The 18,426-nt window shown below is 45.8% G+C and overlaps 1 protein-coding gene across 5 annotated transcripts in view; it reads right to left on the bottom strand.

Moving 5' to 3' along the window:
- Window positions 1-969: 969 nt before the first annotated feature.
- The window catches only part of CTNNA3 (catenin alpha 3), a 374,030-nt gene continuing 356,573 nt past the window's right edge, over window positions 970-18,426 (bottom strand). For 4 of the 5 annotated variants that reach the window (XM_079312299.1, XM_079312296.1, XM_079312298.1 and 1 more), the window contains 2 exons: window positions 13,691-13,825; window positions 1,106-2,843 (listed from right to left, as the gene is read on the bottom strand). In XM_079312299.1, the coding sequence (XP_079168425.1) occupies window positions 2,556-2,843; window positions 13,691-13,825 (423 nt within the window). In that variant the 3' untranslated portion in view covers window positions 1,106-2,555. Of the gene's footprint in view, window positions 2,844-13,690; window positions 13,826-18,426 lie in introns of all 5 variants that reach the window. The other variant, XR_013775088.1, reaches the window with a different exon arrangement.

Below are 18,426 nucleotides of genomic sequence, written 5' to 3'. Positions count from 1 at the left end.
AACTTCCCTCAAATGCTTCAGTAGTGGACTCACAGAAAATAAAGAACACAAGCCTTCCACAAAGCATTGCAGGACTTTGGCACCATGGCAAGTCTGATGCCAGGCTTTTAGTTGTGTTCTTTAGTGGAGATGCAGCTGCAGAGCTTCCCTAGTGGCACCAGGCTATGTTGGGAGAAAAAGCTATGTTGGTTTTTTTAGGAAAAAATAGAAAAATTCAACAGCTCTGGGATTCATGGAAATGACACAGACCTGTCCTTTCAAAGTAATGGGCTTCAGCAACGGGACTGTCACTTTGCTCTGTGATGTGGTCACGGGGAGAGGCCAAGGCAGGCTAATGAAGCAATGGCAGCTGCTGAGGTGAGGAAGCTGCAGCTGTGCCAGGCTGGGAGCAGCTGAGGGGCACACACAAACTGGAGAGAGGCTGGGCTGGCAGGGCCTGAGGAGATTGCAGGGTGAACGAGGAGCTGCTTGGAATGAAACTTCCTGAGCAGTTCATCTGCTCAGGACTGTCCCTGGGGCAGGGAGTGGTGGTTCCCTGTTCCCCAGAGTGGCTGCTGTGGGCAATGAGCTGGGCTCTTTACAGCTTGAGGACTGCTGCCCTCTGCCACCTTAGCCAGGAATCATCTTTTCACTGGGAGTTCCAAGATAAACTTAGTCTAGATTTAATTATTGTTCTTTTGGCTCTTCTCAGCAATCTGCAGTGGGTTTTAAATCCCCTGCTCATTTAGAGGGTGGTTTTTGTGTAATAAATTGCTTTGTTGAGGTCAAAGTGGCACTGAGCATGGCCAGGGTAAGGGCAGAGACTGGCAGTGCAGGGGGAGCAGGAAATGAAGCACAGGGTGCTGTAGTGACACTGGTGCTGGAAAGCCTCTCCCCTGCAGCAGCTCCTAGAGCTGCAGACACAGGGAAAATCCCACAGCACTGAGGGCAGCCTCTGGGGGTGTGTGTGCCTGTTCATTGACAGCATGATACCAGGCACTGGTTACAATGTCTGACACCACAGTGACCAGCATCGAAGGTGAAGCTGGACACAGGAGGGTTTCAGGGCACTCACACCCCCAGTGCAGCTCCTCTGCTGCCTCTGGAGCCCTGGCAGGAGCAGCAAAGGCTGCAGACATGAGCAGCATCTTGATGCAAACATTCTGGAGGGAGCTGGAGTTAGAAATAGGTGTTTTTTCTTTCAGACTTTCTCTTTTGTTCCATTTAACTGATTGCAGCGTTAGGGAGGGTGGAAGAATGGTCTGTAGAATTTTTAATTCATAGTTAAAGTTTTAATTCATAGCATTTACAGTTTTACAAGGTTTCATAGCCAACAGCCTAGAAATTGTCCTGACCCCGCATCCTGAGCTTACAGAGCAGTCCCAGAGGAAAGGCATAGCCCAGGGTTACTCTGGCTGCCCACTCGGGGCTAGATCAGCCCTGCTGTGCCAACACAGTCATACACGACCTGGAGCAGTGGCCCAGAGTGTGAAGCCATCCCATAATGGCAGTCAGAGACACACAGCAGCTCTGTTTTCAGGGAGCCCTTTCACCCTAGCAAGGGCAGAAGGCCATGCCAAAGGAGCTCCTGAGCAGCCAAGCAAAGACATCTTGAGTAACAAATGGAGCCTGGGAAAAATTCATGACATGGCAAAAAGGCAAGTTAGAGCCTAAAAATAAATTAGTCTGAGTGGATTTCAGATTTGAAAATATTTAGAAGAAACCTGGTTTTTCTTAAGTACATTGCAGAGGTCTAGCCTAGCAGGATTTACCTTCATTACACACCTGGAGTGCAGCCACTCAGCAGCACAATCCTGCATTTAGGACTCGTGTCAGAAGTAACTTCATTCCCTTCAGCTGCTTTGGAAAAGTCTCCCCATTCCTAAGAGTCAAGATAGGTGTATTTCACACATTGGTCTCAGGATAATGATTTATTTCAAGGTTCTCCTTTGGTGCAGCAATTAGCAAAGGTTTTTATTGTTAATGTAACAGCAGATTTATTGGGACTTTTGAGATGAGAGCAGGGAGCAGAACAGAGATTCCTGTTGGTGTTTCCTTCTAAAGAGCGGTCAGCCCTGCTGCTTTATTACATGATTGCATCCATGTGTGTGTTTCAGCAAACCTTTTCAAGCTTACATTTCCCAGGTGTGGTCTTGGCCAAGGACAGGTGTGGATGCTCAATCTGGAGCCAGGTTTGGGCCCAGAGCCTGGGCTCAGCTGAGCAGCCCCTGCCCTGCTCAGGGGTGAGCAGCCCTGTGTCACAGAGCAGAGGCACTGCACTGGGGACACTCACCCCTGCAGGGAGCTCCCAGGGCCTGGGCAGTGCAGGATGGCTCTGGGCACTTGGCACAGGGCTCCCTCCCAGTGTGCAGGCACCAGAGCTTGGCTCTGCAGGAGCAGCAGCACTCTGTTCCACTGCCTGCTTCTAATTAATCCAACAGCACTTTCCAATCATTTAGGCAAGTGTTACCTTACAGATTTAGAGCAAAATGTTGGCATATAGAATTATTAAATAAGTGGGGGAATAGAGGAAAAATCATTGGAAATTCAAGATAGGAAGACACAGTGACAAAATATTAGACTACTTCTCTGCCTCTGAATTCACTCATGACTTGCACAGGATGGATTCTCTTCTTTGCAGAACCTTTTCTGACAGCAGCATAGATTTCTTCTGGCTTCTCTCTTTTAACCAGGGGCTTCTTCTCTGGAGCTTTCATTCTCCACATCACAACTGGATGTCGTGGGCCAGTAGGACTCTGAATCTTGATAATCTTTGTGGATGCAATATAGGACATCTTCACTGTCTGCACCACAGAATTCATTAAATTTTTGGCAGCCTGAATTAGTGAAGTGACGCTGTCCAGCTGTAATAGGAAACAGAAACAGCAGCCTAGAAGTCAGCATGCTTTTAATCACAGTAGACACAGGAATAAACAACAGTTCAAGATTGCCATAATTCCCATGTTCTCCCTTTGTGTTTGATCACTGTACTCCTGGTCTGCTGCTCAGATTTACTGTGCTGGTGGAGTATATAAGTGCTTTGGGAGATAATGTCAATGTTTTGTTTCTTTAACAGGAATTCACCATGCCTGTCAGCAGGGTCCTATTGCAATTACTACTGATGGGTACTGAAACCAACTGGAAGAAGAGCTGTGGGAATGTGACCCCTTGTTTCCTTTGTCTGAGTACTAGGTAAAGCCTCCAGCTGCTCCCGTCGCATTCCAGGCCTCACAGATGCTCAGGAGCAGTGCTGGGATACTCTGAAGGCTCTGTTCTCAGCAGCCAGCATTTGTATGGGATATTAGAAGTGGGGTAACCCACAGAAACCCCAGTGACTGTGTGCTCCCCCAAGGGCAGAACACAGAACAAACAGAGGCCAGCACCTTCCCAGCAGTGCCACTGCTCAGGGACAGGAACAGCCACACTGAGGCAGCTCTGTGCCTGGCATGGACAAACAGCAGGATAGTCCTTCCAAATGGGGGAGCCTTCACACTTCACCTTCCAAACATCCCCTCTGCTGAAGCATTTGTGTAAAGCTCTGAGGCTGGGTCTCTGAAGATCTGTCCCTGGGTTTAGTGGCACAGTGATCCTGTGCTCTGCCATCCAGCCCAGCCCCAGAGCCTTGGACAAGATACAGATTTACAAACGGGGTTATCAGGAAAGGTTCAAGTATTCTCCCTTTGCCAGCCCAAACAAATTGATCAAGTGAGAGAGGTGTGTTATTGTGTGTCTTCATTCTGATAAGGCAGAAATAAACTGCAGCCAAGAGGCTCCATTTAGTTGCAATTTGCAAACACCTCTGAACTGGCAGGAAAATCTCAGGAATATCTTGCAGTTAATACAACACAAACTGCTGCTCTCTGGAAATGCAAGAAGAAAAAATAGTATCTGATTGAATGCACAGATATGTGTGATGGCAAACTGAAATTATCTCAATTCCCCAAGAGAAGGTGTAAAATCTACCAGATGGCCTCTGAAGTTCACTCCCTGCTGCAGCATGTGAACTTCCTAGGAAGGGCTGCTGGTCTGTAGCAGCCACGTGGTGTCTGCAGGGCACTGCTGCCATGGGAGGGTAGGTGGTGAGTTTGGGGACTGGGATGTGTGACCTGAACCAGCCCTCAGAAGCCTTGGCCCTGCAGCACAGCTTGCGTCACACACTGATGTGACTCCCAAAGCACGGGCTGCCCCCCAAATCTGGAACACTTTTTTATACATCTAGCATGTCTGAAACAAACCACTGCCCAAAACTGCAGGCTGTGGGGAAGGAAGGTTGTGCTCAGAGTTCCTGCTCCACACTCCCAGCAGCTCTGCAGCACACCCCTTTCCCAGGGAGCAGCCTGGAGCTGCAGCCCTGACTCAGGCAGCTGAAGGGAGCCTGGCCACAGCTCACTGCTGGGTGCTACCACACGATGTTCACGGGGGCAGGACACAGCCTCATGGGAAAGCTTCCCTTCCTGCTGACCTGAGCACTGCTTACACACACACACCTCTGCAGGCACACACACATGGCAGTTCAATTATCTCTTGTTACCTAGAACAGCTGACACCACCATAATCCTGACAGCTCCTTCACAGCTTTGAATAACCTTGCCCCCACACACACACACTCTAACAGTCTCCTTTCCATCAGTGGCATAGTACCAACACCACTCTGAACCTGCTGGGACAGAGGAAAAGATGGTCTTGGTTCTGTGGCAGATGGTGAAGAACTTTAGAGGAAGATTTTTCCCTGGAGTTTCCCAGTGGCTGCAGTGTGTGTAATTGCTCCACCTTTTTTAAAGCTGCTGGATGATTAGAGGCATGTGAGGAGAGGGTGGCAGGTTGGGCAGCAAATAAATTCCTGTTTGCTTGGCAGGAAAAAGGCTTCTAGAAGAAACTGATAGCCTCCAGGCAGGATGCTACAAAATTTCAGCTGTTCTTTATTGTGACTTCAGTGTGCACTGTAGAACACAGAGAATGTTGAGGTGAGCACTAGAACTTAGCTGGCCTTTCCTCTCTTGTGGAAATGGAACAGTTACCTCTGCCTTGTGCCCCCTGCAGCTTCCTCCACAAATGGGCTGTGGAGCAGTCCAGGGTTCCTCCACCCCACCACTTGGATGAAGCAAACTGTGTTTTTACTGTGTTTTAAACTACAATCATAGGTATCTACTGCAGCAGCAAAGTGGCGTGAGGGGTGCCTGGCTGAGATGAGGCTGTAAGGGAGAAGCAGCGTGTCAGCCCCGTGCTGCCAGGCCCTGGGAGGGGACACCTGCCAACTGCAGCACTGTCAGTGCTGAGCAGCCACAGCCTGACTCCAAAGCCAGCTGAAGAGCTGCTCCACAGGGCAGAGCTCCCCTGCCCTTGGCACCCAGGGCAGCTGAAGCTGTGCCATACCTTAGAGCTCCACAAAGGATGCCTGAGGCACAGGGAGTGCAGGCAGCTGGCCCAGGCTGTGAGCACAGCTCTGTGTGGGCCCTGCTGAAAGGCAGGGACCCAGAGCACAGCTCTGAGCTGGCTGGGCTGAGTCAGGGCAGCACTGAGGGCAGGGACACCCAGGCAGTGCTGCCCTTTGGGCTGTCTGCCCACAGCACTGGCCATGTGCCCCAGCTTCCTGATGCATATCACATCTGCCTTCTCAAGAGGAAGGCTGTGCTGGGGTGGGCTGTTAACTGCATTCAGAGTTTTGGAAAAGCTTTTAGATGTTCTTAGATGTGTACTACAGATGCTAACAATCAGGCCATACATTTAATCTCATTTTTTTGGCTTCAGAGAGCAGCTGTTTTTCTACCTCAGTGCCAGTAACACTGTACAGTTTGGTGAAAATCTGTTGTTCTGTAAAACTGATGTAGTCAAGAACTTTGTTCACTCGGATACTTTTATCTCAGATATTCAGCAGGCTCTTCAAGGTCTCATATCCAGGAAAACTGAAGAAATGAAACTTGGCATAAATGAAAGACTGATGAAATATTCATTGAGCATTTAAGTTCATTTCACTTAGAGAGATGTAGCTGCAAACTCTTCAATGCACAGCGAGCGGTACATAAAGATTCACTAGCAAAACAAACCAACCAACCCCACACTAAAACCTGTTTTATTCTTGCCTAACTTCACTTTTGCTCTTTCAGCATTTTCCATGGAGATGCCAAGTCCCAGCCTCCAGATTTTGCAGGTCTGACTATGTGAGTTAAGATAGTAATTCATTAAAGGCTTTAGGAAAAATGTCCCTTGCCATTTCATTCCTCACCTATCCTATGAGCATTAGTACTTGGCTGCCATTGCAGAAGGAATTCAGAAATATTCTGACCACTGTAGTTTCACACTGGGGTGAAATGCTCAAGATACAGAGCAGATGGCAGTACTTTGTAAGGAAAAAAACCCCTACCCCAGATCAGGCTGGCAGCCCTCCTGCTGAAATCCACTCTCCATCCCCAGCACTTCAATTCCTCCTCTGTAGTAAGTCCTGAGAGCAAGAAAGCAAACTCTCCACTGAGTAACAAAGCTGAAGGAAAGGTTAAACAGAAATGAATTGTGAAACTTGTGGAATGTTGAGGCAGACTGCTCTGTGGTTTGTGTGGCTGTGCAGGTGCTGTCGCATTCCCTCAGGCAGTGCCAGAGCAGCCTGGAGCTGTGCACTCCCAAAGTGTTCTGTGAGACAGGGCAGTGCCTGCAGCCCCAGCTGGGACCCCTGCACTGCCCTGCTGGGAGGGATCTTGCAGTTTGTGCAGGGTTTTGCTCTTGGAGGACACATGCATTACCTGTCTGTTTACAGTATCCCAAGTCCTATTTACAGTTCAGCCAGATTTGGGTTTTTCATGCATGTGGAAGCTGAAAACTGAACATTAAATACAGAGGCTTTTTTATCAGTGTCTGAAGTCTGAACTTAAAATTCTTTTGGAAACAAAGTCAGTAATTAAAAATTGATTTTAATTGAAACACAAGGTTCATTAAATACATTCCTAGAAGCAGATTTCCTTTGGTACACTATGCTGAGAGACTAAGACTGCATTTTTATTTCTTTGACAGCTACATCTGAAAGTAACACAAGTTCTGCATTTTCATGCAGAGCAGTGAGTGAGTAGTGCTGCATTTCAGGTAAGGAGTCCTTGCCACACTGTGCTTTGATTTTAATCCTGTTTTTTCACTAGGTCTGGCTATTTGCTGGTTTTAATTATTGTACGGTTCTTTCACCAAGGCTGCTATATAAAATAGTAATTTAATCCCTTGGCATTAACAGCAGCAGAACAATCCAAACAGGTGAATTATTTGGAGTGAAGTCTGGACTGTTGAAGGCATTGGAGTTCTTCCTGGGCCTTGGGCAGGATTTTACCACCAGTTACTTGCCTGGTTTTCTGAGCCTCCCTTTCCCCCATTCACAGTGGTGTTCATTTGATTCAGTGCAGTGGAGATCTGTCCAGCAGTGCTCCTCAGCTCTGCCCTGCCATGCTCTCCCCTGGGACACTTCACAGATCTCACCCCATGGCTGTGGCCTCAGGAGCTCAGCCCCATGGCGGGTTTGTTTCCAAGGCACTGAGCTTTCCTACAAGCCTGGCTGTTCCACTGCTGTCAATATCTGTGTCCAGCCAGTGACTGCATTCACCACCTCAGCGGGTCTGGCCTTTGTTCTGTGCTTTACCCATTGTTCAGGTGGGGAAATTGAATCTAATGGACTAAAAACTAACCATTACCAGAGTCTGCTTCAGGATAAGCAGGATTCAAAGAACTGAAAGTGAGTTCTACAGTTAGTCCAGGCTTTTGTCCAAGTTAAATGATAAACAACTTACATTAAGGGCTGTGAAATTGCTCCTGTGCAACACTATAGTGAAGCTGATGTTCAGCCAGGCAGATAGCTCAGTCCCTCCTCAGTGCTGCTGCTTTCACTTCCAGGGAGGATTTTAAAAAAGGAATATATATTTTTTTAAAAAACAGGCCCTTGAGGAAAAGAGAACAGTGGCTTAATATAAATCCTCTCCTTGCTGTTGAGGAGAAACAGTGTTTGTCGCAATCATCTTTTTTTTACATACACTGAAGCTAAGAACTGTAAGGTATATCCTGATTTTGCTAATTACCAGAGTCATTATTACTAGGAAAAGTTAGCAACTGGGCTCTCTATAAGAAAAATCCATCCCTTGCTTTGCTTCCCAGGATTTCTATATCCACACACCTGCCAGTGTACACTAGGCACAAGCAAGGAAGGTAAAGTGTTACTAGATTAAAAAAAACAAACAGAGTGGAACATTTATGTTAACTTTCAGCAGAAGAAAACTTGTGTCAGTTCTTGGGGGTTAATGTCAGCTTTTGGAAATGAAGCAGTTTGGTATTTTCAGAGTGAAATACTGAAATAAGTCATTGCATGCATGGTGTGAGGCCCTACAGGTGCCCTCCCCTGTCCACTCAAACAGGACTAGGAGTTCTCAGAAATGCCAAGGACAAGCAGCAGCCTGAGCAGGAGCTGTGCCCTAGTGCCAGCCAAAGGCCTGGGGCAGAGACCCTCCCTTGCATTTTTCTAACTCCTGGCTTGCAGCTTTGCCTGTTTTCACCTGTGGTTCAACCTCCCAAGTGGAACACATTCATTGCAGTGTCATGCTTGGAAACTTGTGATTTAACAGGCCTGGGAACTTGGGAAGGGAAACAGATATTTCAGTGCAGCCTTGGACTGAAGTTAGACACATTAAGCACCTCCATTTGGCACAGAAGTGGCCTGACATCAGTGTGTAAGTTACAGTCTGGCTCCTGAGACAGCAGGGCAAGAACTGAAGATAAAGGAGACATCTGCAGGAGAGCAGAGTGAAACTGCCCTCAGTGCACAGGTAAGGCTGGCCAACCTGGGGGGGCCTTCTGTGCCAGTTACCAAATTCTGGGACTCTTGAGAGTTTGCTCTTCCACATCCTTCCTTTTTAAGCCAAAATGTTTTGTCTTTCTTGCCAAGTACAATGTAAAATGAAACACAAGAAGATAATGATTACAAGTAGCACAAAACAGAATGGCCTGGCAAAAGTCACGAAGCACAGTATTAATATATGTAAGCTACATTCATTTTCTGTCCTGTGATACAATTCTCTCTAGTTAAAGCCATTGCTGGAGAGAGGGCAAGCTGGCCAGGTAAGGTGCAAGCCCATGGCTGTGCAGTGCTTGTGGGTGAAGGATCAGCTTATCTGCAAAAGTGAATGCAATAACTGTCAATCTGCATACTGCAAATGTTACCCATTATTTTGTGCCTGAAGAGGCACCAATTTAATTAATAGAAGGAAAGGTCAATTAAGACTTAGTGAATCCTCATCAGTTGGACTTGTACAGTTTAGAAGCTGGCAATGCAGCAGCAGTACTCCAGTATTGGATGGACTAGGAAACACTAAACAGTGAGCAAGGAATTTTTAATGAATGAAAGTAACAGAACTGCAGTGAATGGAGAAAGAGAACGTGATGATCTACCTCTTCCTCTCTCTTTCTGAACAAGACCAATAAGCTCCATAATGGGAGGCTGACTGGAGAGAGAGTGCTGGAGCTTGGGGACAGACAGTGCGAAAGACAGAGTACAAGAGTGTGGAGCCTCAAGCCCAAAAGGAGAGCAGTGAGAAGAGCTGTCAGCTGGGGGAAAGCCACAGTGCATCACAGCTGCCCCAGGGAATGTGGCCTCATTAACCTGCACTCATGATACAGCCAGGTATGAACTGCAGGGAAGAGCTATCTGTTCCTACAGGTGTGAACTGCAAGAATCCTCCCAGGGCAGGGGGGCTGAGCACTGCTGCAGTGCAGACAGGACACACAGATCCGCAACAGTTGAAGAGACTGAGCTGTGTTTATGGATTTCAGAGTGTTTCCTGAGTCACAGAGTAAGTGCCAGCCTGAGCTGTGCTGGCAGCCAGCAGCCCCTCCCTCCAGTGCAGGGCCCCATGGCCCTGTTGCTGCCAGAGACTGCACAGCTGCCCCTGTGCCATGGTCCTGCCACCCTCTGCTCCTGGGCACCATCCAGGGTTACCCTGGAGCTCCAGCTCAGGACTCCTTTGCTTGTTCCACCACAGCATCATCCACAACTGGTAGGACAGGGCCTGTGGCTGCTGTGTTCCAAGAGGACAGTTCTTTCTTTTGCACATCTGCAAATATGTGACACTACAGCCTCTGCTCTTCATCCCTCTCTTTCTCTCACTGAGAGAGGCTGATTGGGATTATTTTTCAATGAACTCTTGTGAGAAGGAGTTTTTGTTGAAGGTGAGGGAAATGCAAGATGCTTGTGCACAGCTGTAATGGTTAGAGAAGGGAGGTGTGGGGTGGGTGTAAGAGGCTTCTCAAAGCAGGGCTGTTGTGGTACTCAGAGTGGGTTTGTCCCTGTGAAAGTTGGTCCTGATCCCTGTGAATGTGGGAATGTGTCCTTTCTCCCAGGAGAGGAGCCTCCCCCCTTAGCTCTGCTGCTGCCAGACACCTGTCCCAGGCAGATGAGGGAGGAGCAGGCAGGAGCCAGTGCCAGCCAGAGGAGGGGAGGGGATGGCCAAGGACCAGGCAGGTCATTCCTGGCCCACACCTGCCCCAGCTGCAGGAGGGCTCTGTGAGTGGCATTACTTCCTAATGCTCTTTCTGGTACATTTCTTTTCCTCTAGCAGGTCTTCACTAACCAGAGGATGGTTTCAGTTTCAGGTATCTGGAGACTCACAAGTTTTTTATTTAATGCAGGATAAAACCTTTACTAGCTGCAAGGGCAGGGCCTCTTGTGTTTTTTCTTAATCATCCTGCTGTCTCCTTTCTGAGTCTCATTCAGAGATGATCAGGACAGGGGAGAATATAAAATACCATCCTATCCCAGCTGCAGTTCTGACTCCTGTATTTTCTAATGGAGTTCTAATACTTCTGAGGGAGGCAGAAGGTGGGAAGGGGGAGAAGAACCATCTGCTTTCTCACACAGACCTTGGGTTTGTCACTTCTTCCAAGGCCAGCTAACCTAGGAATGTGATCAATTGCTAAAGCCCCCATGTGCACTTTCAGAGCTGCAACTCACTCCAGGTTTTTTAGAAAAGCAATTCAATAACCATTTTATACTACTAGTGCGTTTCTGTCCCTCTCAACTGGGCAATTTCTCTGTACAACATAAATCCTGCTGTTCTTCTAAAACTGAAGCAATTAAAACATGAAATTAATACAACAGGCCATCACTGGCTTGTTGGGCTGCAGTTTCACATAACCACAGTTTTAATTGCAGGGGAGCACCTGAGCACAGTCAGTCATGAATGGGCTCCTTTTCCCAAGGGGACACCAGGGAGACTTTCTACAATTTTCTACAGATTTTTCATCACTGAGACCAACCAACTGTGTCTGCATTGTCTTCAAAAGGCTCAGGGTGAGGGCACAGGTCTCTTTTGACACTGGCTGGCAGTTTGGCTCTTTCCTGTGTAGCACCCATAATATGAAAAAAAAGAAAACCAAAACCACACAGTCATTGTTGCCATATTTCCCAAGAGTAGCAACCTTGCAGCATCTCACCTTGATTTCACAGAACCCTCCCAAAGCCATCCAGGCCTCTAAGCATGCTCTTCATTTCCACTGACTCCCAAACTCAGCACCTGCTTAGCTGTGTTTATTGAACTGGAAGGGACTGAGCATTTATCTCAACAAGCCATTGCTTTTCTCAGGTTTCCAGATGCACACAGGACAAGTTCTCACCCTCCTCCCTTGAAGCAGGGTTAGGATCTATGGTCATCCCTTGAGGATGATCAGTGAAGTTACATTTGGGGTTTCATTTTAGAACTTAGAATTTTTTCACCAGGTGGATTATGCACTGTTGACAGGAGTTACACAACAAAAAAGGTAAAACAGTGTGAATATTCTACAGTATGAGACAGAAATAGCAAGAACCAAACTTGGTCTCAATATCTGGCTTTACTATAACCCACACTGGTCACAGAACTGCTTGTGAAAAGACACAAGTAAGGAAAACTTTGTTAGTGTGTACCCCAAGTTTGGCTTCAGATATTACATATTCAATTAACATTAATTAACTGTATGTTCCAGAGGTTCAAATGTGGTGTCTAAATTACCACTTGAATAGCCAGCACAAGTATCTTATAGAAATGAGTATTTCACATCTCACCTCAGCAACAAATGCTTAATTTCTGATTAATGTACAAACCACACAGAATTGTTTTAGTGAGAGGTCAATAGGGAGAGGTAGGCCTGGAGAGGGGCAGAAATAGGTACAGATACCAAGGGGTAGAGACAGGCCAGACAGGCACAGCGAGAGGTGGAGAGACAACACAGAGGGGTTGACACAGGTGCAGACAGGGACAGACTGACAGATATGGACAGACAGAGAGAGGTGCTGACAGATTCTGACAGGTAGAGATAGATATTGACAGGTATTGACAGATACAGATTTGACTGGGAGAGGCAGTGACAGGTACACACAGACACTGACAGAGACAGATTGTTAGATTTTGACTGATTCTGTCAGAACCTGACAGATACTGTAAGATTTTTAGCCGATTCTGTTAGATTTTGGCAGATTCTGACATATTCTGACAAATTCTCCTAGGTTCTGACAGAGATACTGGCAGTGATGGAGACAGAACTTCACCAGATTTTGACAGGTACCAAGAGGGAGATATATATGGAGATGATATATATAAGAGAGGGACAAATAGGGACAGGTGGAGTAAGTACAGGTGAATAGAGACAGGTGGAGGTAAGTGGTGATAGGCCCAGAGCTACAGGTAGAGATGTGTCTGTAGAGAGGTGCAGACAGATATGGCTGTTCACAGACAGAGGGCAGGGAGCAGAGCTAAATACTGACAGGTATGGACAGGCACAGGCAGCTGCAGACAGGCAGAGGTATGTATGGCTTGATAGAGACACACAGAGTCAGTAGAGCAGGTATGGATAAATACAGAGAGCTGCTGATAGGGCTAGACACACAGAGCAGGTAAAGGCACATACAGAGATGGGTAACCTGAGATAGGTGCAGGTGGGTACAGACAGACACAGGTACAGATGGATGCAGACAGGTCCAGGCAGGACACAGAGCTAGAGGAACACAGACAGACACTCCAAACTGTGTGCAGTTTCATACAGTGCCAGGTATGCAAAGGGTAGAATGTGCCCAGTGGGAGGGTGCCTTACCTGCTTTTGGTGCCATTTAGCACATTTATAGCTTGGAATCAACATCCCATGTGCTCCAGGTAGTAACACATCACAGAACATGGGAATGTGAAGGTGTTTTCTGGATGGCTGTGCTGAGGCCAAGTGCATAAAAGTTCCATAAAATCACAAAATGCCTTTTCCATGGCTAATGACTGGAAAAATAACTCTTAAAGCAAAATCAAGAAATTCACTCAGGAACCAAGTCACCTTGCTCTTCCTTTTATTTATTTCTGTAAACCTGTAAGCATCTTTTAATGCCCTGCAGCATCTTTTTTCTGGGCTGGAACTCCACCCCTGGAGTGTTTTTATTGTGTTCAGACACACATGAGCCTATTCCACATCTGTAAACCAGCACTGTCAAGCGGGCAAACCCAACCTCCCAATAACAGAGGTAACAGTGTGCTGTGAGAATTTAAAAAGAAAAGGCAATTGTTACTCCTTTAAAGCCAGAAGTCTTAGACTTCACTGTGGTAGAGTCTCACTGTTAAATGGGTGTTAGAAAACAACACAGGATTTGGAGTGCCAGTGGAACAGGCTGCAAGCATACAAAGCCCAACTCCAATGTAACACAGTCTGACTAACAGAGTACTCCATGCCATTTCCTACTTACTGCAGACATGATGAGTTCTCCACCCAGATTCTGGATTTCTGCTTTCACCTGGCTGCAGATCTTGAGCTGATGGGAGTACAGCTTGATCTGTTCTAGGTAAGCCAGTAAATCCTGTTTGCACGACTGGTCTGGGCACTGAGAAGAACAAGAAATAAAGCATTTCAGTCACTGCTGATCCCCAAGGGTGTCTCAGGAATCACACCAGAACTTTGCTGAGGAGTGTCCCAGTTGCACCCTGCTGCAGCCTTGCTTTTCACTGCAGGTGTATCAGGTTGCAAGGTTCATTCCTCTTGGGAAGCTTTTTAATGCTACAGTTGGAAGGTCAGATTAAACCTAAAATTCCCCATGTGCACTCTGTATTTAACACTGCTGTGCCTGCCTTAGCAGTATTTCTGAACACATCCCTCAGTGTATGGAGCAATTACTTCAATTCCTAAGGTCTCAAAGAAAATACCTCCATTAACAGTGATGAGGGTATTCCAAACAGATCTTGTGGCAATGTAGCCATACTTGCAGAAACATGGTAACATCTGTATGTTATGTTCTACCTTGTAAGATGATCTGTGCAGCCAGAGTATACTGAACTCCATCTGCAGATCTTCTCTAGCAGTGGGAACAGCACAATTACAACATCTTATGGAAAACTCACTGATTTCAATATTTTTAAAAATACAGATTTCTATTCTAGAAATAAAAATAGAATCGTTCTATCCTAATTTAAATGGAGTACTTGGAGCAATGTTGCTCTGTGGGTACCAGGCCAGCCATGAAAGGCTGGGGATGAATTTGTCCTAAGGCTGATTTCATTGCTGTGGCAGAATAAAGGGATTGTAAGGGGAAGGGTGAGCTCCTGTTGGACAAGAGATCCCTGCAGGTTTGCAGCCATGGTTTTAGCCAGGGTGTTGTCCTTACTGATAAACACAGCCCCTCCTTTCGACAGGAAACCCTGCTCAGCTTTGCATCCTGAAAAAGCAAAGGTAATCCCCACCAACTGCACACTGGCAATAATCACCTGTGGCTTTGCTGAACTCTGGTCAGTGCATTTAAATCCAAACCAGAGCCAGAAAAAGCACCAGTTCTACTGAGCTCCAGAAAGATTTCAGCTCCTGGCTCTGCTGAAGCAACAGTGTGTGTTCAGAGGGCTGCTGTGACAATGCTGCTCTTCATGGCTGTGCAGTGATGCTTGCTTAGGCAAGTTCATGCCTTAGACTTAGCAAAAGGTAACAGCAAACAAGGAAAGTCTGTGCAATTTTAAATTCATTATTATGACTTTACATCAGTGCTTACCTCATGTTCTGCTACATCCATTATTGCTTCTGTATCTGGGCACAGTTTACAACAAAGTCAGAACATTTCCTTGACATGTTCTCTTTCATGTGTGATGTTTTCAAAATGCTAGCACATTATGGAAAACTGCCCTAAAATAAATCTCTATTTCTTTCTTATTAAGCCCTGCTTTAAGGACTGCACAAATCAGTATTTATATAATCGTATGTCAGTATTTACAAAGCTGGAAAACTCACTGTTTATTTAATTTAAATAATAAAAGAATTATACTTCCAGTAAAAAACAATGCAATCCCTTAGAGCATCAGAACTCATAATACCAAGGTGGTATGGATTCCTGGAATGAGATTCTTCCTCCTCCATTTTTTTCCTTAGTTACACTTGGATTTTTTATCCCTTGGCCTTACCTTTTCAGCCAGAAAAACTCAAGAGATTAAGGTGTATTGGGTGTCACTTCAAGCAGTGACAGCACCACTTAGAGAAGTTCAGAGACAAGAATGATTGTTCTGTAATGCTATTTTATATAAGAATAGTGTCAGGCTAGTCACAGGTACTGTGTCCCTTACACAGCATCACATTTTGGGAATGATACACAGCCACGGCCAGCAAACTGCACTCAGGAACAAGACCTTGAGGTTCTCTGGAAACACTCTGAGTGTGTGAGAAGCACTCAAAAAAGCCAATGCAGGGATTGGATAAGGAAACTCTCCTGCAGTGTAAAGTCTGTGGCACATGCACAGCTGCACTACCCAAGCAGCTGCAGTGCATCCTTCCCTCCATGGGCCACACAGAGAGGAAGGCTGGAGTCAATCCTGGTATTCCTCAGTTACAAACCCTGGGGCCCCAAAAAGTGACTCCCAGGAGTGCAAAACAAAGGACATGGTTTTTAACACCGGGTTGTTCAACTGCAGAAATCTTTGTTACAGAATGGTTACATTAAAATTTTACACAGCTGAAGGAAGTTACTGGACAAAGGAATGGAAAAATATCAAGGACTATTTGACATGTCAGGTATATCAGGAATATGTTTGGTTATGTAAATTCTGGCATGGCTGCTGGAGGCTGGGAGCACCATGGCACTCACAATGGATTTATAATGCACTTGTGATTCACATGCACAGGTTGCTGTTGATGCTGTAACTGTGACCATTTTCACCCTTGTTAATCTGAGCCATCCCAGAAGTGCTTGTGAGTATGGGCTGAAATACTGCTAATTGTACCTCACCGTATCCCTTCCCTTCAAACACAGCAACAGGGAGCTATAAAAATCATTCAAATCCTTTTTCCCTCTAATAGAAATTCTGCATAAAAATTTAGTTGTTTGTAAAAGGCAACATATGAAATACTCCACTAAGAAGTGTCAATGCTGCTTAGGAAGGCACTTACTGGCACTCATGTTCTACTCTGGGCACCAAATTCCTGAAGGGCTTATCCAGTTTGGCCCAAATTCAGAAACAGTTATTTGGTAGCCCAGAGGAATGTAAAGTATATTTTATTTTAAGATCCCAGGAGTGCAGGGCATAGGAAACCTGGCAAAGTAACAGCTGAGAACCACCACAATGAGAAAAGAGCTTTCTAAGTTAAAGGATAACTTTGCACAGCCGAAAAAGGTTACAGAAGTTAAAAGATCTCTAGCCAAGCTAGGAATAAGAGGATCACACTAAGATTATCTGTAATAGGAGGAATAAAGCAAGATTGTCTTTTTTACTGAGTTTGACACCTATCTAGTAATGCTTGCAATCATGTTCACCAATACTGGAAGGGCTACCTTGGTTCATCTTTTGATTTGCATTTGGGTTTTTCTGGTTTTAATGCATATAATGTAATGTAAAAAAAGCATCTAAAAGCCAAGCAACAGCTGTAAGTAAGGAATGTCCTTCAGATGCACAGAACAAATCCCAGGGTGGCTCCTGGGTGCCAGCTGTGTGCAAGCTCTGAGCCAGGCCAAAGGCAAAGAGCTGGAGTGAATTCAGTAAAAGGATTACAATAACCTGAACGATGGCACATTTCCCAGCAGCTCTGAGGGGACACACAAATTATCAGCATTACTGGTTCAGGAACACTTGTTCCTCACACTGATTTGTTCATAGCTGCAGTCTGGAGTTGCTGTAGTAATACACCTGAAATCTTTCCTAAAATAAATATTTCAGTAAGAGTGGATTCCCTGTCCTAAAACTAGAATTTATTTTAAAAGAATTTATGACCCTGACTCATTCTTTGGCTTTGTTATCTCATCATTTTTGGTCATGTATCACTGACAGCTTTGAATTTTAATCTGTAATAGATAAAATGTTGAGAAGAGCTGTTGTCCAGTGCTGGAAGAATGTGTGTCAAGATCAGGACTGGGAAATCCAGACATTTTACCAATTTCTTCCACAAATCTGATCACAATTGTATAGATGCAAAAGAGAAATTCTTTGTTATCTGGAATTGAGAGAGACACATGACAACCACTAACAGACTGGTGCTGCTTCCTAGACAGTGGCAAAGCAAGCAGTGAGTGTGAAAAGAGTGCAGGAAGGTGAGGCAAACTGGTCAAAGGCTGCTCCACACCAGTGCCATGGAGTGTGTGCCCACTGTGGGGACTCACCTGGAGGGGGATGATTGTCCAGGGACAGGCTGGCCATTGGCAGCACGGGCTGGCCAACTGTGCTGGGCATCTTCTTAATCTCTGCTCTCAGTCCTCTCTCCCCCTCTCTTTCAGCATCAATATTACTATTACTGCTACTATTCTATTTTAAATTATTAAAGTTCTTATAGCAGCCCGTGAGGTTTCCTTTTTTTTTCCAGTTCCAGGAGTAGGCGACTGAGCAGCTGCATTACACTCAGTTGCCAGCTGGGGTTAAACCAGGACAACAGCTTTTTATCCCACTGTGTATACACTAACATATACTTTAATATGTGATTGATAAAAGCAATAATTTATATATACATGCTCATATTAAACCAGAAGAACAGCTTTTTATACAACTTTTTATACTAGTATGTACCTTAATATGTTGTTGATAATAATAATAATAGTAAAAAATATATATAAAAGCAGCCATGACTATGTGTATATATATATATATGTGTGTATATATATATATATGTCCATAGGTACAGAACATGTAACATGTTGCACTCCTAGCTTTAAGGAAGCTCACAAATACACTCACACACACATAAAGCATGTTCAGGTGGATGTGTGCACCCCAGGTGTGTCATGATGATCACATCCCTCTCAGGGTGTGCATGAACAGACCAGGATACAGAGAAGAGAACCCATGAGGCTCAGCCAGATGTGTGTGCCCAGTGCTCCAGAAGAGCTCTGAGTGTCATAGGCAGGGGTGCAGGGAGCTGGCAGTGCCAGGGTGGGTGTGTGTGTGTGTGTGTGTGTGTGTGTGTGAGTGGTGAGCAGGGCAGGGTTCTGTGCATGCAGGGTGTGTGTGTGTGTGTGTGTGTGTGTGT

This window comes from Erithacus rubecula (assembly GCF_903797595.1).
Source record: "Erithacus rubecula genome assembly, chromosome: 9".
NCBI lineage: Eukaryota > Metazoa > Chordata > Aves > Passeriformes > Muscicapidae > Erithacus > Erithacus rubecula.
This window is presented reverse-complemented; position numbering and strand designations above follow the sequence as displayed.